Source organism: Lygodium microphyllum, chromosome 19, assembly GCF_053477565.2.
Source record: "Lygodium microphyllum isolate KBCC chromosome 19, Lygodium_microphyllum_v1.1.10, whole genome shotgun sequence".
In the NCBI taxonomy this organism is placed as follows: Eukaryota; Viridiplantae; Streptophyta; class Polypodiopsida; order Schizaeales; family Lygodiaceae; genus Lygodium; species Lygodium microphyllum.
In genome coordinates, this window is record NC_141153.1 from 101,936,258 (window position 1) to 101,961,990 (window position 25,733).

The 25,733-nt window shown below is 39.8% G+C and overlaps 1 protein-coding gene across 8 annotated transcripts in view; it reads right to left on the reverse strand.

The window, feature by feature from the left end:
* Positions 1 to 20,113, reverse strand: part of LOC148020216 (uncharacterized) — a 135,776-nt gene extending 115,663 nt beyond the window's left edge. For 2 of the 8 annotated variants that reach the window (XM_087700538.1, XM_087700539.1), the window contains exon 1: positions 18,797 to 18,889. In XM_087700538.1, coding sequence (XP_087556664.1) covers positions 18,797 to 18,828 — 32 coding nt within the window. In that variant the 5' untranslated portion in view covers positions 18,829 to 18,889. Of the gene's footprint in view, positions 1 to 18,796; positions 18,890 to 19,737 lie in introns of those variants that run through there. The other 6 variants (XM_087700533.1, XM_087700537.1, XM_087700531.1 and 3 more) reach the window with 6 other exon arrangements.
* Positions 20,114 to 25,733: the final 5,620 nt, after the last annotated feature.

A 25,733-nucleotide genomic window follows, 5' to 3' on the forward strand; every position in this document is an offset into this window, starting at 1 on the left:
GGCCATAAATATGTCCGACCAGCATTTAATGCTGATCTGACCAGCATTTAATGCTGGTAAAAATGCCAGGAATGCTCAGAAAAATCCCAGAAAGGGTGGACAATGTTCGGCAGGTAAGGCAGGTTGAAGAATGCAGAAATTGCCCCGGGAAATGCACATAAAATCCCGACTGGAGGAAAAAATGCACTGAAATGCAATAAACTGAGTGCTCTAGGATGAGCTACCTCCTCCATCAAAACAAGTGATAGACAAGTCAAAGCTCCTAAAGTCCTCGTCTGACTCAGACTGAAGCTCACAGGCAGGAGATGACAGGTCATGACAAACATGACTGCTAACAAAAATTTCCATTGTTGTCCATCTAAATGCCATATCCTTCTTCTACAAGGCATGCAATGGAGATGCAATTTCAACAAACCTGCATACATAATTCTTGTAGTAAGAACATAAACCTAAGAAGCTACGGATCTCATGCACATTCCTCAAAGGTGGCCATGATTATATTGCTTCAACCTTTGCAGGGTCCATGCGAATACCATTAGCCAATACAATATGCCCCAAAAAGTGGATTTCATGCAAGAAGGTAAAGTATGATAGGCAAAAGATGCCGGGTTTATTGTAGCCCTTGCCTATTCCAAATAAGCCTTGGCAGAGCATTGCAATGGACTTTATTTTTGAGCTTCCAAAGACACCTACAAGGAAAGATAGGATATGGACTATCATTTGCAAGTTTAGCAAATAAGCCCATTTCATTCCGGTGAGGAAGAAAATAAAGGCTGATCATATGGCACGATTGTTTTTGCATCACATCTTTAAGTATCATGGTATGCCAAAGTTGATCATTAGTGATCGAGACCCCCGGATGACCAGATTATTTTGGAAGGGCTTGTTTGAGAATATGGGTACCACGCTGAAATTCTCATCATCCTTTCATCCGCAGACACATAGTCAGTCTGAGGAAGCAAATTCCACAGTGTTAGATCTTTTGAGGTGCTATGTTTCAGACCACAAGACACAGTGGAAGCAATATTTGCCCTTGGTTGAGTTTGCTTTATAACAACACAGTGCATAGTTCTACGAGCAAAGCTCCATTTGAGGTGGTTGAGGGTGGCAAAAAGGTATCACCTATTCTGCAAACTAAGGATAAGATCTTTGAGGTTGATCGTTATGTGGAAAACTTGGATGTGGCCTACGCAAATATAAAATATGCACTTCAGAGATCGCAAGAAAAGTAAAAGAGGCCAGCTGATCACCACGGACGTGCTTTGCAATTTGTAGATGGTAATTATGTATTGCTGCGATTTGAAAAGGCAAGGCTGAAAAAGATGAAAGGAAGAGAAAGATTGTATCCAAAGTTGAGTATTAGATACTATGGGCCCTTCCAAGTGTTGGAGAAGTTCAGCAATGTGGCATATCGGCTGAAATTACCTCCACATTGGCGGATACACAATGCCTTTCATGTCAGTTTGTTGAGGCCTTTTCATGGCGATGTACCAGAGGATATGTCTACTGAAATTCAGCCTGAGGTTGAGGAGCTAGATGAGATTTTGGTACTTGAGCAGATTTTGGCACATAAGGAAAGAAATGTCAAAGGTAAAGTTTCCAAGAGATACTTGGTGAAATTTCATAATTATTCACCAATGGATGCCAAATGGATGGAAGAGGATGACTTGGCAGACCATCTTCAGTTGTTGCAGCTTTACCTAGATGCCTTTCAGTTAGAGCAGACTTTAGTTCAGGCTCCCTCAAGTTCAGTAGAGCAAGGGTCAAGAGTATTACTTGATGCTTAAGGGGGAGATAGCACTTCCCCTCCTCCAGTTATGGACAGCTCTCGTATGTAGTGGATCTCGGATGTATTCAGCATGCATCTGTCAGAGTGCAGCGATGCGGAAGCATGGGACCAAGACTGAGAGAGAGTAAACACAGAGAGAAAAGAGAGAGAGGAGACAGTGAATTGCAGAAAATCTGCAGTGAAGAATGCTGTATAGAAATGCAGAAATACATGGGTGCAGAGAAAATATCTACGTATGTCTCCGCCTTATGGACCTCAATCTCTGTCAGCCCGCGTGCTATCTGTCACCAGTAGGCTGTCTCTGTCAAATACGAGTGATCAAGTGCTGGACTGCTATAAATAGCAGAAAAGAAAAGGCCAAAAATGACCAGGTCGGCTGCATTAAATGCAGCTGACTGACATAATCTGTCCGACTGCAGGCTGCCACATGGCACCTGTGCTAACTGCTGACGTGTCCTCCTGATGTGACCAAGACGTGTCCTACCTACTGCACTGTCCAGGGAATGACATCTCTAACACCCCCTCTCAAATCCTAGAAAGGTCAAAAGACTGAGGGATCTGGCATGTCTCCAAAGAAGAGCCTAGGGAAGCGCCTTCGTGAACAAATTTGCAAGATTATCCTTTGTCTTGCAGTACTCCACATCAATGGTCCCATCCAGAAGCTTCTCCCAAATGAAGTAGTATTGGATCTCAATGTGCTTCGTCCGAGCATGGAATACAAGATTCAGTACCAAGGCAATGCAACTCTCATTGTCACACAGCAGAAGAGTAGGACGAGTCTGGGGGCAGCCAAGGCAAGAACAACTCGAATAGTCAACTGAAGGAACGAGTTAATCTTCTCGTTCCATGTGCGCAGAGCTTGCTTGAGGCCATACAAGGTCTTCTTCAACCTATATACTTTCCCCAACTTCAACTGAAGGAACGAGTTAATCTTCAGGGAAGAACAGCTCGAATAGTCACCATACCAGCAGTGGGAGCAAAAGTATCATGGAAGTCAATGCTTGGGTGCTGAGCAAAACCTTTAGCAACAAGGCGAGCCTTGTGCTTGGCCAAAGAACCATCGCTAAGATACTTGGTCTTGAAGACCCACTTGACGCCAATCACCTTCTTGTGAGAGGGACGAGGCACAAGGTACCAAGTGCCATTCCTCTCAATAGCCTCCAACTCAGCTTCCATAGCTTTCCGCCAATAGTCAAACTACAAAGCCCCCTCCACGAAAGTGGGCTCTCGATCCTATGTAACACAGGTCATCAAACAATAGTTAGAGAAAACAAGCTCCGTAGAATGTGCCTGGTTTCTCCATGACCTCCGCGGTCCATCCTGCAGTTCCCACTCCTCAAGGACCCCTCGATCCCTGAATCTCGGAGCGTGTCACGGGCCCAACGAGGAGGAGGCCGGATCTCTCCTCGGCACTCTCCATCTACTGAAGACTCGGATACATCCACCGGCGGAAGCTCCACTTGGGTGGTCGGTGGAAGGGAAGACTCTGAATCAAAAGAAGAATCTCCATCAAGAGGCTTTGGCTCCAAATGAACTGTCTCGGGAGCCCAACTCTCCCCTGGATCTCCAAGGACGGGGTGCTTCTCACCCTCCTCTATGGCCAAAACTTCCATGAACCACACATCTCGGCTCGTGTAGACATCCCGCTTGATGGGATCAAACAACCGATAACCTTGGGACTGGGAGCTGTAACCAACAAAAACCTATCATCGGGAAGCCGCCTCAAACTTGTCACGCTGCGTCTTTGGGATGTGCATATAGGCATCACACCCAAAGATCCTGAAATAAGAGACATCAGGCTTAGTCCCAAAGTAAGCCTCAAAAGGTGTCATCCTATCAATGGCCGAAGTGGGAGATCAATTGAGGATGTGAACTGCCGTAGCCACTGCCTCGGCCCACAGAAACTGAGGTGTCTGTCGGTGCTCCATCATGGTGCATGCCATCTCAAGCACACTTCAGTTCTTTCACTCCAAAATGCCATTCTCTTGAGGAGTGTTGGTTTTAGCAAACTCCTGGTGAATGCCCCTATCTACACAAAAACGAGCAAACTCATTAGACACAAATTCACCACCCTTGTATGATCCCAAGGTCTTCAGTCTCCGGCCAAATCGGTTCTCCTCAAAGAGAAGCCAATCCTTGAAGTGAGAGAAAGCCTCCGACTTCAACGTCAAGAAATAGGCCCATGTCATCCTGCTGTAGTCATCTACGATCAACATGAAGTACAAGCTCCCCTTCAGGGACTCGGTCCTCATCGGGCCACAAAGATCCGTAGATACAAGCTCTAGAGGTGGAGTAGACCGCCTCAAAGCTTTGTTGGAAATCACATCCCGATGCAGTTTCCCACGAATGCAGGAGACACATGGCTGTTGGCTCACCACTATATCTAGCAAAACTCAAACAAACGATCCTTGCGACGCCTTCCGAAGGTACTCATAGTTCAAGTGGCCAAACTGAGCATACCATAGCTCAGACTGTGTGAGAGGTAAGAAGAAGGGAGGTAAAAGCTGTAGAAGACTTCAATTTGTAAATGCCGTTCTCCTCATACCCTAAAGAGGGAACCTTCCTCGATTCACGATCAAGAACCCGAACAGCATCACTGTCAAACCCCACCAAGAGGCCAAGAGAACAAATCTTATGGGCCGAAAGCAAATGATACCCTAAACCTAGCACATGCAACACCTCGGAAGTGCAAGTACCACCACGTCCATCTGGAATCAGCTGCATCTCACCCCGTGCAGCAATAGACATAGAATAGCTATCTCCAATGAGAATCTACCCACGCGAAGGTCGCAATTGGGCAACACCAACGGCAGAAGGAGTTATGTGCGATGAGGCACCACTGTCCATGATCCACTCTCGAGCTTGAAAAGCTGTCATCGTAGCATCAGAAGTCTTCGTTGTAGGGTCATTAATGACTGCTAAGTGTAGAAAAGCAATTAATGAGGGTGTAGCCACCACTCCACAATCCTTCAAGTCCTTCTTGGTGTCCTTGTCCTTGTCGGGGCAATCCTTCTTCCAATGACCGATCTTATCACAAATATGCCATGTCGATTCTTTCTCCTGGTCCTTGGATTTGTTGTCCTTATTCTTCTTCTTTTGGTCCTTCCCCTTCTTCTAAGAGACTTGACCAACCAATGTCTCCGATTTGGAAGCATTTTGTCCCTTCAACTGTTCCTCTTGGTCCAAGACCATAGAAACCAGCTCTTACCATCGAAGAGTGGACTCCCGCCTTGATGCAATAAGAGCATAATAAAAAGTACCGAATCGCGGCGGCAACTGGGACAATAAAGTGATCACCATGTCTTCGGAGGAAATAGGCTTCCCTGCATTTTGAACCTGCATCTGAAGCTGTCGAAGCTTTTTGGTGTGTTCCTGAAGCGAAGAAGACTTATTCACGAACAAGGTCTGCATCTGCACCTCCAAAGAAACCCCCTTCATTAGGGCCATCTGATTATACATATGGTCGAGCTCCAGCCATATCTCTTGAGCCACCGTCAAGTACCTGATGTGAGCTATCACGGCTGTAGTACAAGACAGAAAAAGAAAAAAACCAATCCGGGCATTCAGTTGTCCCAATGAGACTCGGCCTTGGTCAACTCCGCACGAGCATTGAAAGAGAGTTTGGACTCGTCTCTCACTGAGGGCCGGTTAATCTCCTCCATCACAAGCTCTGCCAAATCATAAGACTCCAAAATGGCCAACATCATCACGCGTCAGATGCGGTAATTGTCACCGTTAAGCTTTTGATCCGATGGAAGAGCCGAAAGGACAGGTCCATGATCGCTTGGAACTCCAAGTCGGTCTTTGTAGACATTTTCACCTGCAATGCCTACACGAACGTAAAAGCATCCCCCTCTGACTGTGAAGGCGCAGCCTGCTAGGGCTCTTTTCTCCGCTTCTTAAACCTTTTACAGCCGTCGAAGGCGATGAAAAGGTAAAATCTGCAATGAAAGGCCGAAAACCCAGCCTTCTTGACCTTCGAACAGCAACAACCTGCAGCAAATTCACCAACTGGACTCCTTTCCCGCATGCCCACGCTCGCTTCAGCCTTGTTTTGATGCGTAGCCCTCCCGCTTGACCTCGAATGCTGGAAACGCAACCTTGTGTCGCGCTGAAATCTCCTCTTCAGGTAGGTTCTTGATTCAGTCAGTCCGATTTCACCGCTCTGATACCATGTCAGAGTGCAGCAATGCGGAAGCATGGGACCAAGATTGAGAGAGAGTAAGCACGGAGAGGAGAGAGAGAGAGGAGACAGTGAAACGCAAAAAATCTGCAGTGAAGAATGTTGTATAGGAATGCAGAAATACACGGGTGCAGAGAGAATATCTGCGTATGTCTCCGCCTTGAGGACCTCCCTCTCCATTAGCCCGCGTGTTGTCTGTCACCAAAAGGCTGTCTCTGTCAAATACAAGTGATCAAGTGCTTGACAGAACTGCTATAAATAGCAAAAAAGAAAAGGCCAAAAATGACCAGATCGGCTGCATGCAGCCGACTAACATAAATCTGTCCAACTGCACAGCCTGAACTGTTCGCCACGTGGCACCTGCGCTGACTGCTGACGTGGTGATGACATGTCCTGCCTGCTGCACTGTCTAAGGAATGACGTCTCTAACAGCATCCAAGGTACTACGCTAACAATATGTTTGCCATGAGATCACTATTTAGTGTCCTAGTCACTATGAGATATATGCAGATGAGTATGAGTTTCACATGGGCACTAGAACTATACTTTTGCATCAGCTTATGATCAATTTGGCATGAATTTTGCCTCAATTTTGAAACAATAATTCTGATCAGTTTCAGCTCATTTTTTGATCAGCTTAAGAACCGTTTATGGTCACTTTTTGGATCAATTGTGCATCAGTTTTTGCACTGATTGCTGGTCAGTTTTTGCAATGAGTTTGTGATCAATTTGGGGTCACATTTCCAACAGTTTGTGATCAGTTCTCAGATCAGCAAGTGATCAGTTTATGATCACATTATGCTCAGTTTTCAATGGTTTACATCTAGTTTCATGGACAACAGCATATGTTATGATGCCATTGATGTTTTAGCCATGGTTTATGCTTGGTTTTCACTATACTATGGTTTGGTTTTGCCAGATGTGAGCTCATGAAAAATGGACATGTCACATGATAATCTGGCAATGTTTTTGAGATTCTTTATGAGTCTTATGCTATGTTATGTTGGCTGGTAATTTTCAGCATATGTTGGGCATATGGAATGGTTGAACAACAGTGCGCAATGTTGTGTTGACTATGATGCCCTATGAAAATTCTAGTGTAGTACTTTGCTTTCGATGCATCTGGCAGTGCAATCCAAGACGATTGCAAGCATTTCATGGGAGAGGGCTGTCATGAGGACATGTATTTTTGAAACCTTACTTAGCATGTGGATTAATTTTTAATTGCATGGTTAAGTAAATGTTACACATGTGAGGTGTAACTGGGGTTAGAGTAAATTTACGAACCCGGGACCCAAAGAAATTACGAGATGTCAAGGCAAAAGTTACTATAAGTTATTCCGCACAAGTACTTGGTAGTGCGAAATACATCCCATGACTCATTAAGAGTACCAATCAAGAAAAGAGGAGTGACATCCTTTGCAAAAGTGATGTCCTGCGAAGTCAAGTTCTTGAGTATAGCATGGAACTTGCTCAAGTGAGCAGACATGGTCACATTCTCCTTCATGCACAGATCCATAAGCTGCTTCAGCCAATACATCTGACTCGCTGGACTTTTCTTGTCATAGAGATTCTTGATTTTATCCCACAACTGCCATGCACTCTATTCTTCCTCAAATACATTGTAATGAACCTATTCTGTGAGAGATAATACAATAGTGGACTTGCATAACTCATGGCCTAGATCATTCATTTGGCCATAAGTGTCAGTTGGTGGCACTAGAGAAGTGGCGTTTAATGGTACCTAACGCCAATCTGATAGTCAAAGATGGCGCAGAAATACTCGGAAATGAAAGTTGCCTAGCCAATTTAATTATTGGCCAATCATATCATTTTTCAGGACACCGAAATAATTATTAGATTAATTTTCAATATTTGAAGACTGAAAATTAATATATAATTCTGACTAATGCTCGAAAAGCCATTTGAAAGGCTGCCACTTGTCAAAAATGCCCATGCAAGACTGAAAAACGTCTTTAGAGGCTGGAGAGATGCATTTTTAGTGTATTCACCCTGCAAGAGAGAGAGAGGAGATGCTGCTGGTCTGATTTGCAGCCATTGGAGGACCTTATGAGGCAGTTAGGAGCTAGAGAAGACCAATCAACAGCAGGTCACAGCATCTACAAGCTATTGAGACAGGACAACAGCAGTAAATGATTGATTTTCTTTAGTTCTTTGCAGCTACAAGCTGCTGTGACAAGGCAACAACTGCATTTGACTGATTTCCAGTCATTCTTCGCAACAAAACTCTAATTTTTCTCTCTCTACAACTTTTTCTCTCATCTCCCAGCCATTTCACAACCTTGCTTTGAAGATCTCAGTATTTGGACCCTTGGAGACTGAGAAATTGCAAATTTCTCTACTATAAACCCTAATTTACAGCAAAAAATTAGGGTTTAGCAGCAACCTTGGAAAGCGTGCCAAAAATTGAAAGCTCCAAAACTTGGATTCAATAGGGTTGAAGGTGAATTTCAGCTAAATTCAAGTGGAGGACTAGCCAGCCATTGAATTTGGTTCATTTTCATCGTCTATGAAGTGGGTGAAGGCCAATTAAGTGCCCAAATCAAGAGGCAAAATAGATTGAAGACTTGTTGGTCACTTTGGACAGAAAGGGAAGTTTGGATTGCAAAGGGGATTGGGAGAATCCCATTGTAAATCAACTTTTTCTTCAATAAAGCTAAAGAAATACCGAAAGAGGTGCCAATTTTGGGGCCAATCGAGTGTGCATTGTCCAAGATCAGTAGGTAAATTTGCATTTTCAGATTTTACATTAATTGTTTTCTGCTGTAATCAAGTTGTAATCAAGGATTTACCACCCATCCACGGAAGGAGGGTTGGTTACATAGCACATCATCACTTAGTCCCCAAGCAATGATGTGTAGAGTCTTGTTATTCATCTTTTTCCACTCCTTTGTCTTGAGTTGGTCTTCTTCAATGAACTTGTCTTCATTATCTTCATTCTTGTTATCTGCATCATCCTCAAATAGGTCCCACAAGTCCTTTCGCATAAGGTGATACATAGTCTTCTCCTTCCAGGCATGAAAGCTTTCTCCATTGAACTTGACTATTTGCTGAAGTTCAGACATTCTAAAGGAGGTCTTACCATGAGTGTACTCGGGCAGTGTCTATCCTTTTACAATGAGATTGAAGCTTACAAGAGATTTAATCAGTTGGCCATTCCACATTAAAATTATTCGTGTTTGTCATTGCAAGACTGAAGTAAAATCAGCAATTGAATTATTCTTGGATGTGTCAAGAAACACAGGTGCCAAGAAGCACTATATTAGTATCAAGAGATACTAGCTTGATTTCAAGCTTGATGTTTCCTGATTTCAGGTGGTCTTCTTAATCTTCAGGTGACTGCTTGAATTCAGGTGAGTTGCTCCAAATCTTCTTCTTAAAGTTCGCACTTGCTGGAACTGATCAAATCTAAATGACAGAAGCTCCACTTGACTAAGAAGGATGAAAAAATGAAGAAATTTTGAGCTTGAAATTCAAGACTATGGAGTCTCTAGTTTAGGGTTTTTTGGCTGAATGGTTTTTTGTTTGTTGCAGCTTTAGAAGAATAATTTCTTGAAAATATTTTATGGGGAGAGAGCTTAGATATGGAGCTTTGAAAGCCCTATAGCTGCAAAGTGAGCTGCGGCGTGCAGAAGCTGAATCGACAATACAAACAGCAACAGGCACAGAATTTCAGTGAGCTGGGTTTTTTCAAAATGGTGGAGCAGGGAGCGTGTAATGTCGACCTTTGATGTGATCCAGTGATGCGTCCTGAGCAAGGGAACAAATCTCTAGAAGAAAGCTAGCTGAGATAGGCTTTAGTTGGGAAGATCCAAAAGCTCCAAGTAGGGCATGTGCAATTTGGCTATGACAACCATGAGAGCTGGAATGAAGGTAGAGGTGAAAATGAGGTCATAAACTAACATTGAGCTGGACTGAAGTTAAGATAGCTTGAGAGAGCAGAGAGGAAAGCTAGATTGAGTTGGGCCATGCTCAGCTGAGCTCTAATACCATGTCAAAAGAACGGATCTAGAGCATGGCTATGGTGGCTTAAAGAGATAGAGTGAACTCATGAAGACATAGAGTTAAAGATAAAATGTCACACAAGTGAATTAGGTTCCAAGATTGAGACTTCGACTCATAAACACAGTCTTGTGTGGTTGAACAATGACTCAAACTCTCAACTGAAAGGACAAAAGTATCATCATATTGCATTACTCATATTGCAAGTACAATGCTTTATAGTAGTTGGGTTGTTCTACTCTCCTCACTGTGCATATGGGATTCAGGACATCTCTTCCTAGAGCATACATCATTTGTTATTTCTCACTACAAAACTAAGCTTGCTTATCTAACTCATTGAGGTTGCTTGTCTATTTATACTTGGAAGCAAACTTGCCTAACTCACTCGAGTCACAGTAAGGATAAGCCTAATCCACCAAGGGAAAAGCTTACCTTGGCTACTTGGGTCTAAGACTATTAGCAAATATTGTCAGTTTATGAGTGATTCTATGTATGTTGCAGTGGGCAGGCACATTTCTTCTAGAGTATAATATGGTCGCCTAATATATAGGATTTGTTTTGGCCACTTGGCGCATTCTTTGTTGTTGACCAACTACATTATTGATATCTCATTAATGCTATCTGACCTATTTATACTCATGGCCTATTTATTGGCCAGTGCTCCCTCCTCCTCAGTCATTATGTATATAGCATATTTACATGTTTCTGGTGGAGAGAGGGAGCGAGAGCTGGTGCCCACACAACCAATGACTCACTGTTGTTCCTATATTGTCTCGTCTTGGTTTATATCATGGAGACCTGAAATTTTGAGATGCTTTAATCTTGCTAATAACATTTCATTAAGTTATTAATCAAATGTACAAGGTTGTTTAGCACATGTGATACACATGGCAATTATTTCATAGTAACAAGCCAAGGATCCCGAGGATGCAGTGGTGTCAAAGGCAAAAGTTGTGATAAGTTATGCCGACTGGGATTTGGCGGTCAATTGGTATCAGATTTGACCCTAGAACAATTGTTCGGCCAATAAGTATCAATGATGACACTAGGAACTAGCGTGCTAGTCTAAGGGTCAACTGAGGTTAGGGATCACTCCACGTTGCAAATGACCTAGCCAATTTCTGTAGAAATTAAGATTTGACAACCACCTCGAGAGCTGTACCAAAGGAAGAAGGCATCGTACACTGAATTTAGCACCTAAAATTTGAGTAACAGTCAAGGAGTTGAGATACCAATCCATTCACTATAAAGTTGGACAGCATTTGACAAGTTGGTGGTTCCAATTATGCAAGTCTTGGATAAAAAGTCAAGGGGCAAATGGCCCGAATTGCTTGGTGATTGTTATTACAGCAAGGGGCTTTTGGAACAGCAAAGGAGATTGTGGAATCTCAACTTGTACTCATCTCATTAGTAATCAAAGTTAAAGAAATACCGAAAGGGATGCTAGTTGTGGGGCTAAAAAGGTGTCTACATTCCACACTCTTTTTCTAGCAGCCAGTGTATGACAAGTTGACATCCAAAGGGACAGCAAAAGACTATGGGACAGCAAAAGACACTGATGAGGGTGGAAAAGTAATGAAGTTTGAGTCCTTCAGTGGTGCATAAGATAGGCTGAAAGCTTTGACTTTTATTCAACAGTTTGATGCAACCTATTGAGGGAAAAACTTCACCTAGCCCTCGGAGATTCAAAAGGAAACCACTTTCTTAAAGGGGAATGCATTGCAGTAGTGCTCCACTCTTTTGATGCAAGGTAAAGCACCATCAACATGGGCACAATTCAAGCAAATGTTTGCATTGAATTGGTTTGCAAGTACCTTTGAGGTGGACATCGTGACAACTTGGAATAAGTTGGATGCTAAGGAATGTAAGAATTTGAAGCAATATAATAAGAAGTTTTGGGATGCATTGCTGCCCATCACTTCTTATCACTCCGTACCCCTTCATGAGCAAGTGGAAAAATATATTTGTGGGCTACCTAAAGGAATCAGGGATTTTTGCATTAAATCCATCATCTCTAGCATATCTCAACTCATAGAGACTACTACAATAGCATATGCTTTACTGCGTGGGAAGGATTCGCGCTTCCTAGAGAGTAGGGAGAAGCCGAATAAAAAGTTGTTTAAGGTTAAGAAAAGGGGTAGATCTGAAAATCAACCTGAAAAGAGGCCAAAATAGCAAAGAAAGCGCTCGAAAACATTGGCACGACGTAGGGAATTGCTAGCTATGAATAAATGTTTTATTTGTGAACAAGAGAGTCACATTGCAAGGGATTGTCCCAATAGACACCAGCTGAAAAATCAAAAAATCAGGGAGATTCTAAAGGAAAGAAACCCAAAACATCAGTGGGATTGGTGCCCCATGTTATTAGTGATCAGCTCAATGATGATGCTACTGAGTTATACAAAGTATGGAGCAAAATTAGAGATCAGCATGCATTGATTTTCTTTGATAATGGTTGATAATGGTATGAGCCAACTTTATCTCTATAGACATAGCAACCCATCTAGACATCAGAGAGGATAAAATGGGACCCATAGAGGAAGTTGAAATGGCATATAAAGGTCATACAAAGCCCGTCACACCACTCATTAAAAAGCTTCAATTGCATATACAAGGATATGTGGACAACGAAAAGTTCTTCATTGCTCCACTTAAGGGTTGTGATGTATTGCTTGGTATGCCAAGGTGTCACCGTATGCATACAGTGATTGATTCTCGTGCAAAAGAAATCACTATCCAGCATAAGGGAAAGATACTCACACTTGATGTAAAGTTGAAAGGAAAATTTATCCCTTTTGTATCTACAACTGTTATTTCTAAAGTGATGAAAAATCATCTTTCAACATATTTGGATTTTACTAAGGATAAAGATGATAGTGAGAATGTTGGAAATATGTCTAAGTTAGAGAAAGATTGCATGTCATTTCTGAAAATGTATACTAATTGCTTTTGTCAATCACTTCCAAGGCAGAAGGCACCTACCGCTTGAAAAGCCGAAAGATCATGGCATAGATCTTATCCCTAGAAATAGCCCATCTATAAGCCACCCTACAAAGTCAGTGTAACCTAGCACAAGGAGATTACGAATCAGGTGAATGAGATATTAGAAAAAGAACAGATTCAGCCCATCTCATTTTCTTTTGGTTCTCTAGTGCTTTTGGTGTAGAAAAAGGATAGTTCATGGTGTATGTGCATTGATTATCATGCTCTGAACAAGATCACGATAAAGAATTGCTTTTTGATTCCTCAAATCAATGATGTTATAGATAGATTGCAGGGGGCAGCCATATTCAACTGTATAGATTTGAAAAGTGGATACCTAAGACTCCTTTCAAAACATCTTTTGGACTATATGAGTTTCTTGTCATGCCTTTTGGGCTTACAAATGCTCTAGCTATTGAGAAACCCTTCACCCTTCACCTGCAGTTTGCGTTTTTGCGTTTCTGTGTTTTGTGTTTAGGGTTTGCAGCCCTAAAAAGGCGCGCCATCCTAGACTGACTCTGCCTATTTATAGGCCACTCTCTCATTCATTCCTCACGGCTGATTCATTCAATCTGTCACCTCTTCTCTCCAGTCTCTCCACTATCCTCACTCCCCTTCAGGAGGACATTGCGGTTCGTGGTTCGTGGTTGTCTTCATCATCTTCCTTGTGCTACAGCACCCTTGTTCCCTTGTATCACATTCACTCCATGATTCAGAACTTCAACATTCCATTCATCAGAGTTTCTTCTCTCTTCTCTTCTCCTCTCCATGTTTGCCGAGTTCACTCCGTGTTCCTCCCCGCAAAACCTACTGTTTTGCTAGTACGTTATCTTTTGACACCAGTCACTTTCAATCGAATGATGGATCGCATTTTCAAACCACATAGAGGATTTGTAGACACTTTCTTTGATGACATAATTGTCTATTCAAGGAATGAGGCAAAGCATAGAAGACACTTGGATATTGTGTTTAATGAATTGCATGAGCATAAGTTGGTTATCAATGACAAAAAAAGTGAATTCTTTTTATATAAAATCCATTTTTGGGAGCATATTGTATTGGTTGATGGTATTCGCATAGACCTTGCAAAGCTTGAGGCAATATAATCATGGCCACCTTTGAGAAATATGCATAAGATCCATAGCTCCTTGGATTTATGTTTCTATTATAGGAAGTATATACATGGGTTTGCTAAAATTGCATCTCCATTGCATGCCTTGCAAAAGAAGGACGTGTCATTTAGATGGACATGTAATATTTCTACACAATAAAAGTTAGTTAGTTAGTTCAAAAGTTAGTTAGTCAATTAATAAGTTAGTAAGATTACTAACTAAAGACTAACTAAGGTAAAAACTGACTAGCATCAATAGCTAATAATTTTCATTCAATTAAAAATATATTTTAAAAAATCGAGAGTCATAAATCTGACATTTTTCTCGGATTGATAAGGACCGTAGTCACCCCTTCACGAAAAGTACAATGTGAACAGGACTTATGAGCCATATTAATCACTGGTATTAATATGTATAGTTTGAATGGTCCAAAAATATTAGATTCTTGGGGGGGGGGGGGAGGGGGAGGGGGAGGGGGGGGGAGGGGGGGGGGGAGAGGGGGGGATTTTTTATTATATTTTAGATATTATCCTAAAAAGATAGAACTAAAAGTCATTTAAAAGAAAAGACAAGTGATGTTTTAGTTAGTTTTGGAGATTTTATAAAAAGAGAAATAAAGAAAAGTGACTGGCAAAATCGCGCACGCCGCGATCGCAGTCTACAGACAGTAGATAGCACTTCGAACAGAGAAAATAAGGAGGAGTGAACTAAGAGCTTTCTAACCAAGTGTCTTGGTTAGAAACAAGTGTCTTGGGGTTTTACCTCCCTTTTGGAGCCAATGCAACCATCAGATTTATGATCTGAGCATCAGATCGCTGAGTCTTCTAAGAGCCCCTCCACTCTTGTTCTCAAGCTTATCCCCTCCTCTCTAATTCATTATAATAGGAGGCATGGGGAGGCACAAGGGAGCATAAGGAGGCCCCGAAAGGCTGCAAGAGAGAGGGAAAGAGAGAATATACCCCTCCAAGAGATTGTGAGAGAGAGCTTGAGAAAGAGAGAGAGAGAGAGAGAGAGAAGAGTTACCCCGAGAGGCTCCACAATTTTCCTCTATCTCGATCCTCGATTTAACCATGAATCTATTCCACCTTCTTAATCTCTTGAGTCTACTTGCGAACGATGGCCTCCAAGCGAAGGATGTCGCGTGCGGATGACAATCCTACAACTAGCAACAGAGCTTCGGACGAAGGCATCACTATCAATCCAATTGCGGTACCGGTCGTAAGTAATGTATTTTCAAATTGATAGATGCTTGTTTTAATGCTCGCAAGAGATGCTTTAGGCTCCGTACCTTGTGGTGCCAGAATAGGTCATTGAAAATGATAAATCGCATCTCAAATATTCAAAGATGAAGTTTGTGAAATGCTTGTATCAAAGGGAGTTAAATTACACCTCGTTGCTATGTGATAAATCCAAGCATAGCTTAAGCAACATATGGGACACTAAAGTATTGAGCATCGATGAGTCTTTGATTAATCTTTACCGAGGATAATATTGTTTAAAATTCGCAAATGTATATACACAGTACATACATGGAAGAGATTATATAAACTTTACATCGATGACATGCGACTCCTTGCCTTAGGAGAAAGGGAGATGAAGCCAAGAAAAAAATGTTGCATAGTAGGAAAATGCTAAAAGATAATTGTCACTTAGAGAAGAGGCATAAATGCTCTTGCTAGATTGATTAATTTGCATTGGAATGATAGGACTTACGTCATGTATAGTATTGGAACCTTTAGCATATGCCTTAAGCTAAAGGAGGGAATATTAAGTAAATTCTACTCTTTGGCCCCAAGGGGGAGAGCGAATATGTGATGGAATTATTGTCGCGTCTATTATTGTATTGTTTGGAAAAAATACAATTAGTTTTGTTGGTTGATTGAACAATACCCTAAATGTTTTTCTTTCAATCAAGGGATTGTTGCATTGTGATTTGGATAAATATTCCAAGGCTTGTGTTGATGGAAAATGCATGGCAGGGGTCTGTAATGACAAGTTGCCATGGGAATAAAGGAAGGTTTTTTTAGAATATGATATTAGAACTAATTGCTTTGATTGTGCTTGAATTTTAATTGGATTAATTAAGGATGGATATTTTGCACACGTGGATCATCTCCAAGATCACATCACGGATTAACCCAAGAGGGCATTGCTCGATTCACAGGCCAATGGTCGAGTGGTGAAAAAGCCAACCACAGAAATGGCATCTCACTCCTAGACCGCTTGTGGATCATGTGGAGCTCTGGACACCCCTTGCCTGTCCAGAATGAAGTTGGAGATCCCCGTGAGCCCAATGTCTGGGACGTTGGAAGATCCTATTCTAGATAAAGGATGGAAATTTCAGTGCCATGTGATTTGGATCGAGTACTTCTGTTGGACAAAAGGGATACATAACTCTCCTGTATGGACAGGAGACAAAGATTCACTTAAAGATAAGTTAAGGAACTTGTTTGATAAAAGGATTGCCTGTTTTATTTTTGTGCATGTGTTGTAAATTACGTGAACGAACTCTATGCCCTAAAAGGCTTAATTAATGAAGTTGATTTTAAATGTCGCACATAAATGTGGTAGGACCTAATTAGACAACTAAAGCTATCAAGGAAAGTGCGGTGGACGTGACTTGGGTCCGTCCTACGAAAGGGTGGTCCCGGTTAGCTGGGAACTTTTCTCAAAAGACGTAATAACGAAACTGTAAAGACCTAGAGTCAGTAGAGTTAGAATCCCGATTTATGTTGTTTTAGGGAAGCGGAATGGGACTTTGCCTTATGGGCAGAGAGGTTGAGCTTCGCATCCCTCTCGTTTCCCATTCTCCATGAACCAAGTGCAGCATAAATCTGCTTCGACTATGTTGTTCCTATGCAAAGTGTTTCATCTCAAGCTCGACGCTAGCTACTTCCTAGAGACTTGACTGATAGGAAAGAAACCCTGACTTCAGGTCGGTCCTAAGTGGGAACGGCCGGATATTTCTGCTTCGGGGCAGACTCAGGAAGACCTAGATCGCAAACCCTGTGACATTCCTTGCGAGTGCCAACAGTGGCGCTTTCTAGACTCCCCTCTCGATGGGCTGCTAAGACGTGTCCCACAAGTGAACAAGCGGACACGTTACAGGACAATAGTAGAAACTTCAGCATTTGAAAAGTTAAAGGAAAAGATGACTTAAGATCCAGTGCTTATATTGCCCGATCTAAGGAAGTCATTCATGGTTCAGTGTAACGCATGTGGTAACAGCATTGAAACTATTCTTATGCAAGATGACCGAGTTGTGGCTTATGGGAGACCATTTCTCCAAGGTATAAAAAAGAATTCCAGGTCTATAAGAAAGAGCTCCTAGTTGAAATTCATGCACTATCTACACGAAAACATTATTTGTTGGGGGTTGATTTTACAGTGCAGATAGACTATCAAACTTTGAGATACTTTTTGACAAAGACAAAGTTATCAGAACAATATATGATATGGGCAAATTTTCTCTCTATATTTTACTTTCAGATTGTATATATTATATTGATGGTAAAAAGAATGTTGTAGTTCATGGACATAACATACGCCACAAATTTCAACCATCAATATGGTTTCACACTGGATTGGATGCCATGAAAGCAATATGTTGCTAATTCAAACTTTGCTAATATTTATGATTATCTTTGCAATGGCCAGAGGTATTAAAAGATGAATTTCTAATAATGCATGGACAACTGTGTGTCACAAAGCAGTTAAGACCCAGAGTTATCACTGAAAGTCATGCTCCTCCGTATACAAAACACAGATATGTTGATGCCACAATCAAAGCAATGGAGCCTTTTTTTTAATTGACCAGCTTTGAGACATGATGTAGAGCAATTTGTCAAGACATGTATTGTACATCAAAAGATAAAGCATGATTAACAAAACATGTCAAGTTTGTTGCAACCCTTGCCTATTCTAAATAGCCTTGGCAGAGCATTGCAATGGATTTTATTTTTTAGCTTCCTAAGATAACTAAGGGAATGATGAGATATGGACTATCATTTGCACGTTTAGCAAACGAGTCTATTTCATTTAGTGAGAAAAAAAAAGGTTGATTATATGATACGATTATTTTTTCAACACGTCTTTAAGTATCATAGTATGCCAGAGTCGTTGTCAGTTTCGAGATCCTCGGATGGCCAATTTATTTTGAAAGGGGTTGTTTAAAAATATGGATACCAAGCTGAAATTCTCATCATCCTCCCATCTATACAAACAAACGGTCTGTTTGAGGAAGCAAATCTCACAGTGTTAGAGCTTTTGAGATGCTAAGTTTTAAGCCACAAGACACAGCGGAAGCAATATTTGCCCTTAGTTGAGTTTGCTTATAATAACATAGTGCATAGTTTCATTGGCAAAGCTCCATTTAAGGCGGTTGAGGGTGGCAAGAAGATAACACCTATATTGCAAACTAAAGATAAGATCTTTGATGCTGATAGTTATGTGGGAAACTTGGTTGCAGTCTATTCAAAGATAAAGTATGCACTTCAAAGATTACAGAAAAAGCAAAAGAGAGCAGCTAATCACTATAGACATACTTTATAGTTTGCTAAAGGTGATTATGTATTATTGCATTTTGAAAAAGCAAGGCAAAAAAGATGAAAGAAAAAGAGAAATTGTATTCGAAGTTGAGTATGAGATACTATGGGCCCTTCTAAGTGTTGGAAAATATCAACAATATGGTATATCGGCTAAAATTACCTCCACATTTGCCGATACACAATGCTTTCCATACAAGTTTATTGAGGTCTTTTCGTAGTGATGTGCCAGAGAATATCTCTGCTGAAATTCAACCTAAGATTGAGAAGTTGAATGAGATTTTGATATCAGAGCAAATTTTGGCACATAAATAAAGAAATGTCAAAGGTAAAGTTTCGAGGAGATACTTGGTAAATTTTTAAAATTATTTACCAATGGATGCCAAATGGATGGAAGAGAATAACTTGAGCAAATCATCCTCAATTGTTGTAGCTTTACCTAGATGCCTTTCAACTAGAGCCAACTTCAATTCAGACTCAGTCAAGTTCAAGTTCAGCAGGGCAAGGATCCAGAGCATTGGTTGATGCTTGAGGAGAAGTTCTCCATTAGGGAGACTCTATGCATCTGCTCTCATCCTGCCCCAGTCCCAGCCCCATCTCCAAAATTTAAAAAGGAAGTTCAGTCCAAATAGCCTAGGCAACACCGAAGGTGAATAAGTCCAAATGCAAGTCAAGATAATTAATAGCAAACATGAATAAATAGTATGACACAACCAGCCAGCCGACATAGACATAAGGTTGAATTCATAGAGAACACAGCATAGTCTATAAACATAACACACGATAACATCTTTGAGTCCAAAAAGCAAGGGATTAAGGATACAGCAGTCTGACAGCCACTTGTTGCAAACAAACGCAGAACTCACAATCCAACCTCTGCAGTTTTACAAAAGACGCTGCTACGTGCAGTAGCTGGGCCTGTCATTTTATGCCTGACGTGCATGATTTTACTTTGCATTACCACTGATGCCTGATATGATTTTACAGCTTATGATAGGCGTTGATGGTGACGACCAAATGCATTTCGAAATTCGGGCATCAATGCGAATATGAAAGCGCCATTCAGGTAAAGAAGATAATGGGAAATGGATGAATGATGCATACCAGAGTACATGGGCATGCATTAATCCAAGGAGCTACACATTAGTCCCTGCTCTATACTTTAAGTACTGCGCGGAATTGATCGAAAGCATGCAACTTCGGACCTTGAGAGAGACCTACTTGCAAGCTTGGGGGGGTGTACGGCTCTGCAAGTAAGCAGGGATGCGCACGAAGGTGAGCGAGCATGTAGCAATAGGGGAGGAAGATAGCCTCACACAGCATTCGGGTTACTCGAGATAGAGAGAGAGAATCTCTCGATCGCTATATCATCATCATCATCATCAGTATTAGTATGTTCACCGGAAGAGAGGGTCGCGCCTGCTTCGACAGGTTGTGCGAGCACAGCATAACCAAAGGCGTACAGCGCACAAAATAACTCAAAGACACACGTATTAAATACACACATACAAAGCATAGGAAAAACAAGAATAGGCAAAAGGAAGAAAATGTGTGTGCGCATGTGTATTATTCATATACATGCACAAACACACCCATATACACATCCATACATTGATTATGTATTAACCATTAACTATTAATTGTTATTATGTAAATTATACTTAGCCTATAATCAATATGTATATGTATAGTTAATATTTATATTACACATTAAGACTTAATTATTTATTTATATATATAAACTAATATATTTTAAATTTTAAACTTTATTTTATATATTATATTTACAAATATAATATGTATAATTATAATGATACATATGATATATTTATATATTAATTTAATTATATACATAATTATATATTAGTTAATAATTATTAACATTTTAATCAATTATTAATAAAATATGTATTATATATACACGTAATATTTAATAAATAAATTAAAGTATATATGTATGAGGGGTTATGTATATACATTAATATATAACTATATCTATCATATTGATTAACATATTATTATTTCAACTAATAATTGTTATGTATACTTATCTTTCATGTATTATTTATATTAAATTTTATTATAATATTAATATTATAATTTGTAATAATATTGTATAATTGATTTGCTATTAATCATTAATTATTAAAATATCAATTAATTAATAATTATATGTATGTATGTATGTATGTATGCATATGTATATGTATAATCATATGCAGGTTCTCAAATTTACATGATGTTATTGGCTCTATGTGTGAGGATAATATGCATGCCATGTGATAAGCTCAATCTGAATAGAAATTACCATTAAATGTGTTTTGTCTTTGAGAAACTTTGAGAAATTATCGTAAGCTTTTGTTGGACATATAGTTTAGGCTTAATCCCATTAATGTTTTTCTGTCACTCCATATACATTAGTGAATGCTACATCCCCATATGTTGCATTTTCATGCATTCAACATTGTAAATAGAAATCACCATTAAATGTGTTTTGTCTTTGAGAAACTTTGAGGGATTGTCATAAGTTTTTGTTGGAGATATAAGCCATTAATGTTGGTCTTTCACTCCATATACATTAGTGAATGCCACACCCCCACATGTTGCATTTTCATGCATTCAACATTGTATTAGTCTAAGTTGCCAAAGCTTTCAAAGTTTGGATTATGTTTCTTATATCATCTTGCCAAATGTGCTTTCAAACCCTAGTGTGAAGCATTAGGAAAACAATAAGCAAGGAGAATCTAGGCTGGGTGCAGATCACCTAGTTCTATTTAAATCATGCTCCTCACCTTTCACATACACTAGGGTGACTTTGGTAAATAAAGTGCATACAAATGTGAAAATTTTCATGCTCTTTAACATGTGATGAACCTCTCTACTACCAACAATTCCGAATGGAGCTCCATCGTAGCTTTAGAGTTTTGAATGTTTTGGGCTTTAAAAATGTAGCTTGAGCCTCAAAAATCATAAAATATCGAAGGTTTATTTTGGATCTGCACTTTATCTCACCTAAATTTATAAGAGTTCTAAGAAAAAGAAGACTTAAGGAGAGCTTAGTTATCTTACAAAAGCACGATGGCCATTAGATAACAAAGAAATAAGAAGTTATGGTCACATGCATGAGTTATTTTGATAATCTTTATGGATAGGAGGGTAGTAGTGATCACCAATTATTGGAGACATTAGTGAAACCAGGTAGCAAAGTAGTGATGAGAGAGAATAATACTTCTCCATTGACAAAGGTCTTTAAAGAATAGCTATATAGAGAATTGAAGATTTTGGGCACAAAGAAGTACCCTAAATATGATGGCATAACCATGAAAATGGTTACGCATTTCTAATCACACCTCAAAGAACAAGTTCTTTATGCTTGGTAGTGAATATTGAGCTTTGAGAAGGTTGCCTAAGTCATGTATTCGAAGTATGATTAGTCTATTGCCTAAGCAAAGCCAATGTATTGAAATGGACCACTACATCCCCATATATCTAATGGAAAATGTTCATAAAAACTTTACAAAAGCTCATGCACTCAACTGGTCACCAATTTTGCAAAAGAGTATTAATAAGTAGTAATAAAGCTTCATGAAAGGGAGGTCCACAAATCTACCTCTCACGATGGGTAGTAATGCACATGCCTTTATTTTTTGTAAATGGATCACTTCTTGACTTACTACATGTAAGAAGAGGGGTTAGGCAAGGGAGACCTCTAAGCCCTTTGATGTTTGATATAGCTACACACCGCTTGTTTTGTTTGAGGAAAAGCTAAGCATAAATGGTGGATGAGAGTGTGTGAATTATAGAAGCAAGTAGTAGCTAGTTGGACATAGATTTTGTTAACAAACAAGTTGTAAAGGGCAAAGTCCGAGGAGTGCAAAGCAAGGCCAAAGCACAAGTATCAAAAATTATTTTTAGAGATGAATTATTTTTTGGGCTTTACTGGATTATTTTGGAAACTTGCATTTTTATCATGGACACATCATTCGTATTTTAGCATTATTTTGCGAGGGCCAAGCTCACACTTATGCACATTGTAATATTTGCTACAAGTGTATTTACCAACCTGCAATAGATTGTGGATGTTACAGCCATGAAAATCTAATTGCTATAGTCTAGGCTAGGTCCAATCAACCTTAGGAAAAAGTATTAATTCAAGGAGCACTAGCCAAGGGTCAACAAAGTGGGTAGGAAACCCAAAAAGTGGTGGAAATCCTAAAATGCATAATGGTGGAAACCCTAACCCTAATTCATAGAGCGACTAATCCTAACCCTAGTTTTTGTGTGTGTAAGGGTGGGAGTCTATAGATGTAATCATCCATCTTGGGGCCTTCATGCTATTGTATCCATATTGGTGTCTCCAGGTTGCTGAATTCATGTTGGTGCCTCCATGGTGTCGAATTCAAGCAACTACTCTTTTTCTTCAATTTTTCATCTTATGCAACCATTGATTGGAGAGAATGAGCAAGTGAGTGAGTGAGCAAGCAAGTGAGAGTGTACACATAAGCGAGGGACTTGTAATAGTGAAGCTCTTTTCCATCTCATTCTTTTCTTCCTCTTTCTTCCCATTTTAGTAAGAGGTTGGGTCTATCCTTTTGTATACGAGGATTGAGTTGTGTGAGAGAGGAATTGGATGAGGTGAAGCTCTTATTCTTATTCTTATTCTTCTTCTCTCCAAGATGCGCATACTTGATGGTGGATGCAAAGGAGTTGAGGTGTTTTACTTTTGAAGTGTATTGCTTAGATTGTGGAATAATTTTCAAGTCTCTTCAAACTATAACATGAGAAGGTAAGTTGGTCAATTCACTATACCTCAAAAGCTAGTCTTGTGTTTTTTGCTTTCTTAGGTAGAAAGGAAAAGCACATAGTTGGTTAAAGTTGAAATGTTGAGATGACTATATGAGAGGTAGCTAATCAAGGAGATTAGAGTTTTTAAAAGAATAAAAGTTTATCCAATGTCATGGCTATTGTGCATTTGGCCCAACATTTTGGTTCCATTAATAGGACCAAGGATGAAATCAAATGCCAAGGTTCTCATTTTGGTTTCATTAAATGGGACCAAGGATAGAATCAACTGCCAAGATTCTCACACTCCTGTTCTATGATAGAATAGGAGGCTTATCCATTGAGTGAGTGTGGAGTGGAACAATGAGGAATCAATTATCTGCACTCACAATTTGCTCACTTTGAAACACTCATGGCTAGTTCAGGTAGGCTAAATCTGAAGGAAGTCAAAAACTCAAAAACAACATAAAAATGCAAAATGCAAAAGTCAAAGTCTTGTTACTTGAATAAATCTATAATATTACTAGTGAGATGTAGATGCATCTTACTTATCACAAATGAGTGATTGTGTATGCATTGAGCAAAGGAATGTTGGGGATAAAGGTGCATGTGCCTATATCACCTTGTATTTACTTCACACAATGTGACTGCACACCTATACATTGTAGGTGGTGGCGGGCACCCATCACTATCACCGTATTCTTTATTCTTTCAATGACTATTGAATAAGTGAAGGTTGATCACATATTGTGACTGTTGGAGTTCCCCCATATTGTCCCTCTCTCTTTGTGGCTCTCTTGCTTCATTTGATGTAGCTCTTCAATGTTAAGCTGAAGATTTTAAAGCACTTCCATGTTAAGCTCAAGATTTTAAAGCTTTTGATTTTCCTAGTAGTAAGGTTTTATTTGACTTTGAAATCTTAGAGTGTAGGGTTGCAAAAATCCTAAGATTCTATGATAGGGATATTCCTTTGGGAAACATGATTAAAATAGATATCTCACATCCATAGCTTTAAAATGCCTAAAGAAGGAAGGTGATTCTGGAGGCCTACAATAGTGATGATAAACCTCAAAGAAGAAACAATCTTGTTGAGGAAAAAACTCCTTAGAACGTTTTGAGAGTAGGAATTGTAATGGGAAAAAGGGATGGTGAATATGATTTATTTAAAGAACATGAATTTTTGTGAAGCATGGGTTCTAAATAGTACAAAAATCATAACCACATAAACAATGAAAGTAACTAAATCCCAAGGTCTTAGTGCAAGCATGATGGCAGCTTGGTGCATGGATACCACCACTTGGGGGTTTAGCAATGGGGGTTTAGCAATGCACTATTGGATGGAAATATAAATGCTTATTGGTCTTGGCCCTTTACTCCTCTTGCAATTATAGTGAGGAGGAGAGGGAAATTTCTTGCCAAACAAGGTGCTTACAAAGTTTGTCACTAGATCATGATTGATGGGCATGACATTTCCAAAAGAAGAGGGCATATTTCTAAAGCATACAAGCTAGCCTATATTTACTGCTTGTTCAAAATTTTACATGCTTGCTATAGCATTGGTCAGTGACTAGCATTTCCCAATTACATACTATAAGAAAATAAATGGTAGAAGTTCTTAGACCAAAGACAATTAGAGTGCATTTGGATAATTGGGAATTTTAAGCACGCATGGTATGTAAGGAATGGGAGGTTGATTTTTCTCAAGATCATTTAACAAATGTACTTATAAAGATAGGGTCCTTGAAGCTTCCATTGAAGGAAAATATTTTTCCTTGGAAGGTAGAAATGGGGGTATTCTTGACTGTTGAGAAATTAATGAGGAGAGGTTTGTTTGATGGACAATGCTTATGTGGCATGGATAAATCTTTAAGGAATCTTTTTTTAGATGAGTGTCCTCCAATGATGCTTGGTGAGTTATCCTTCCTTGCAAGGGATTCCAAGGGTAGGGCAAGACAAGTACCAATTTCTATATTTTAGATTGGACAATTAGTTTGACAAGACAAAGGTGCATGGCTCCACTCCATTAATGCTCTAACTCTAGGCCATCTAGGAAGTTATAGTAAAAGTGTTGTTTGAAGGTAGTAACATAGAGGCCAGTTGGTTAATGGTGGTATGGAAGTTAGGTAGTTTTGGAGTGTATCTTATATGATTGGTGAATTGGATGGAAGGGAATAAGCCAAAACACTAACATTTATTGGGTAACTTATATAGTTGATTTTGTAATTGGCATCCATTTAATGCATCATATTAGTTTCCAAGTAACTTGTATAGTTGATTTTGTAATTGGAATCTATCTAATGTAATATAATCTATATTTA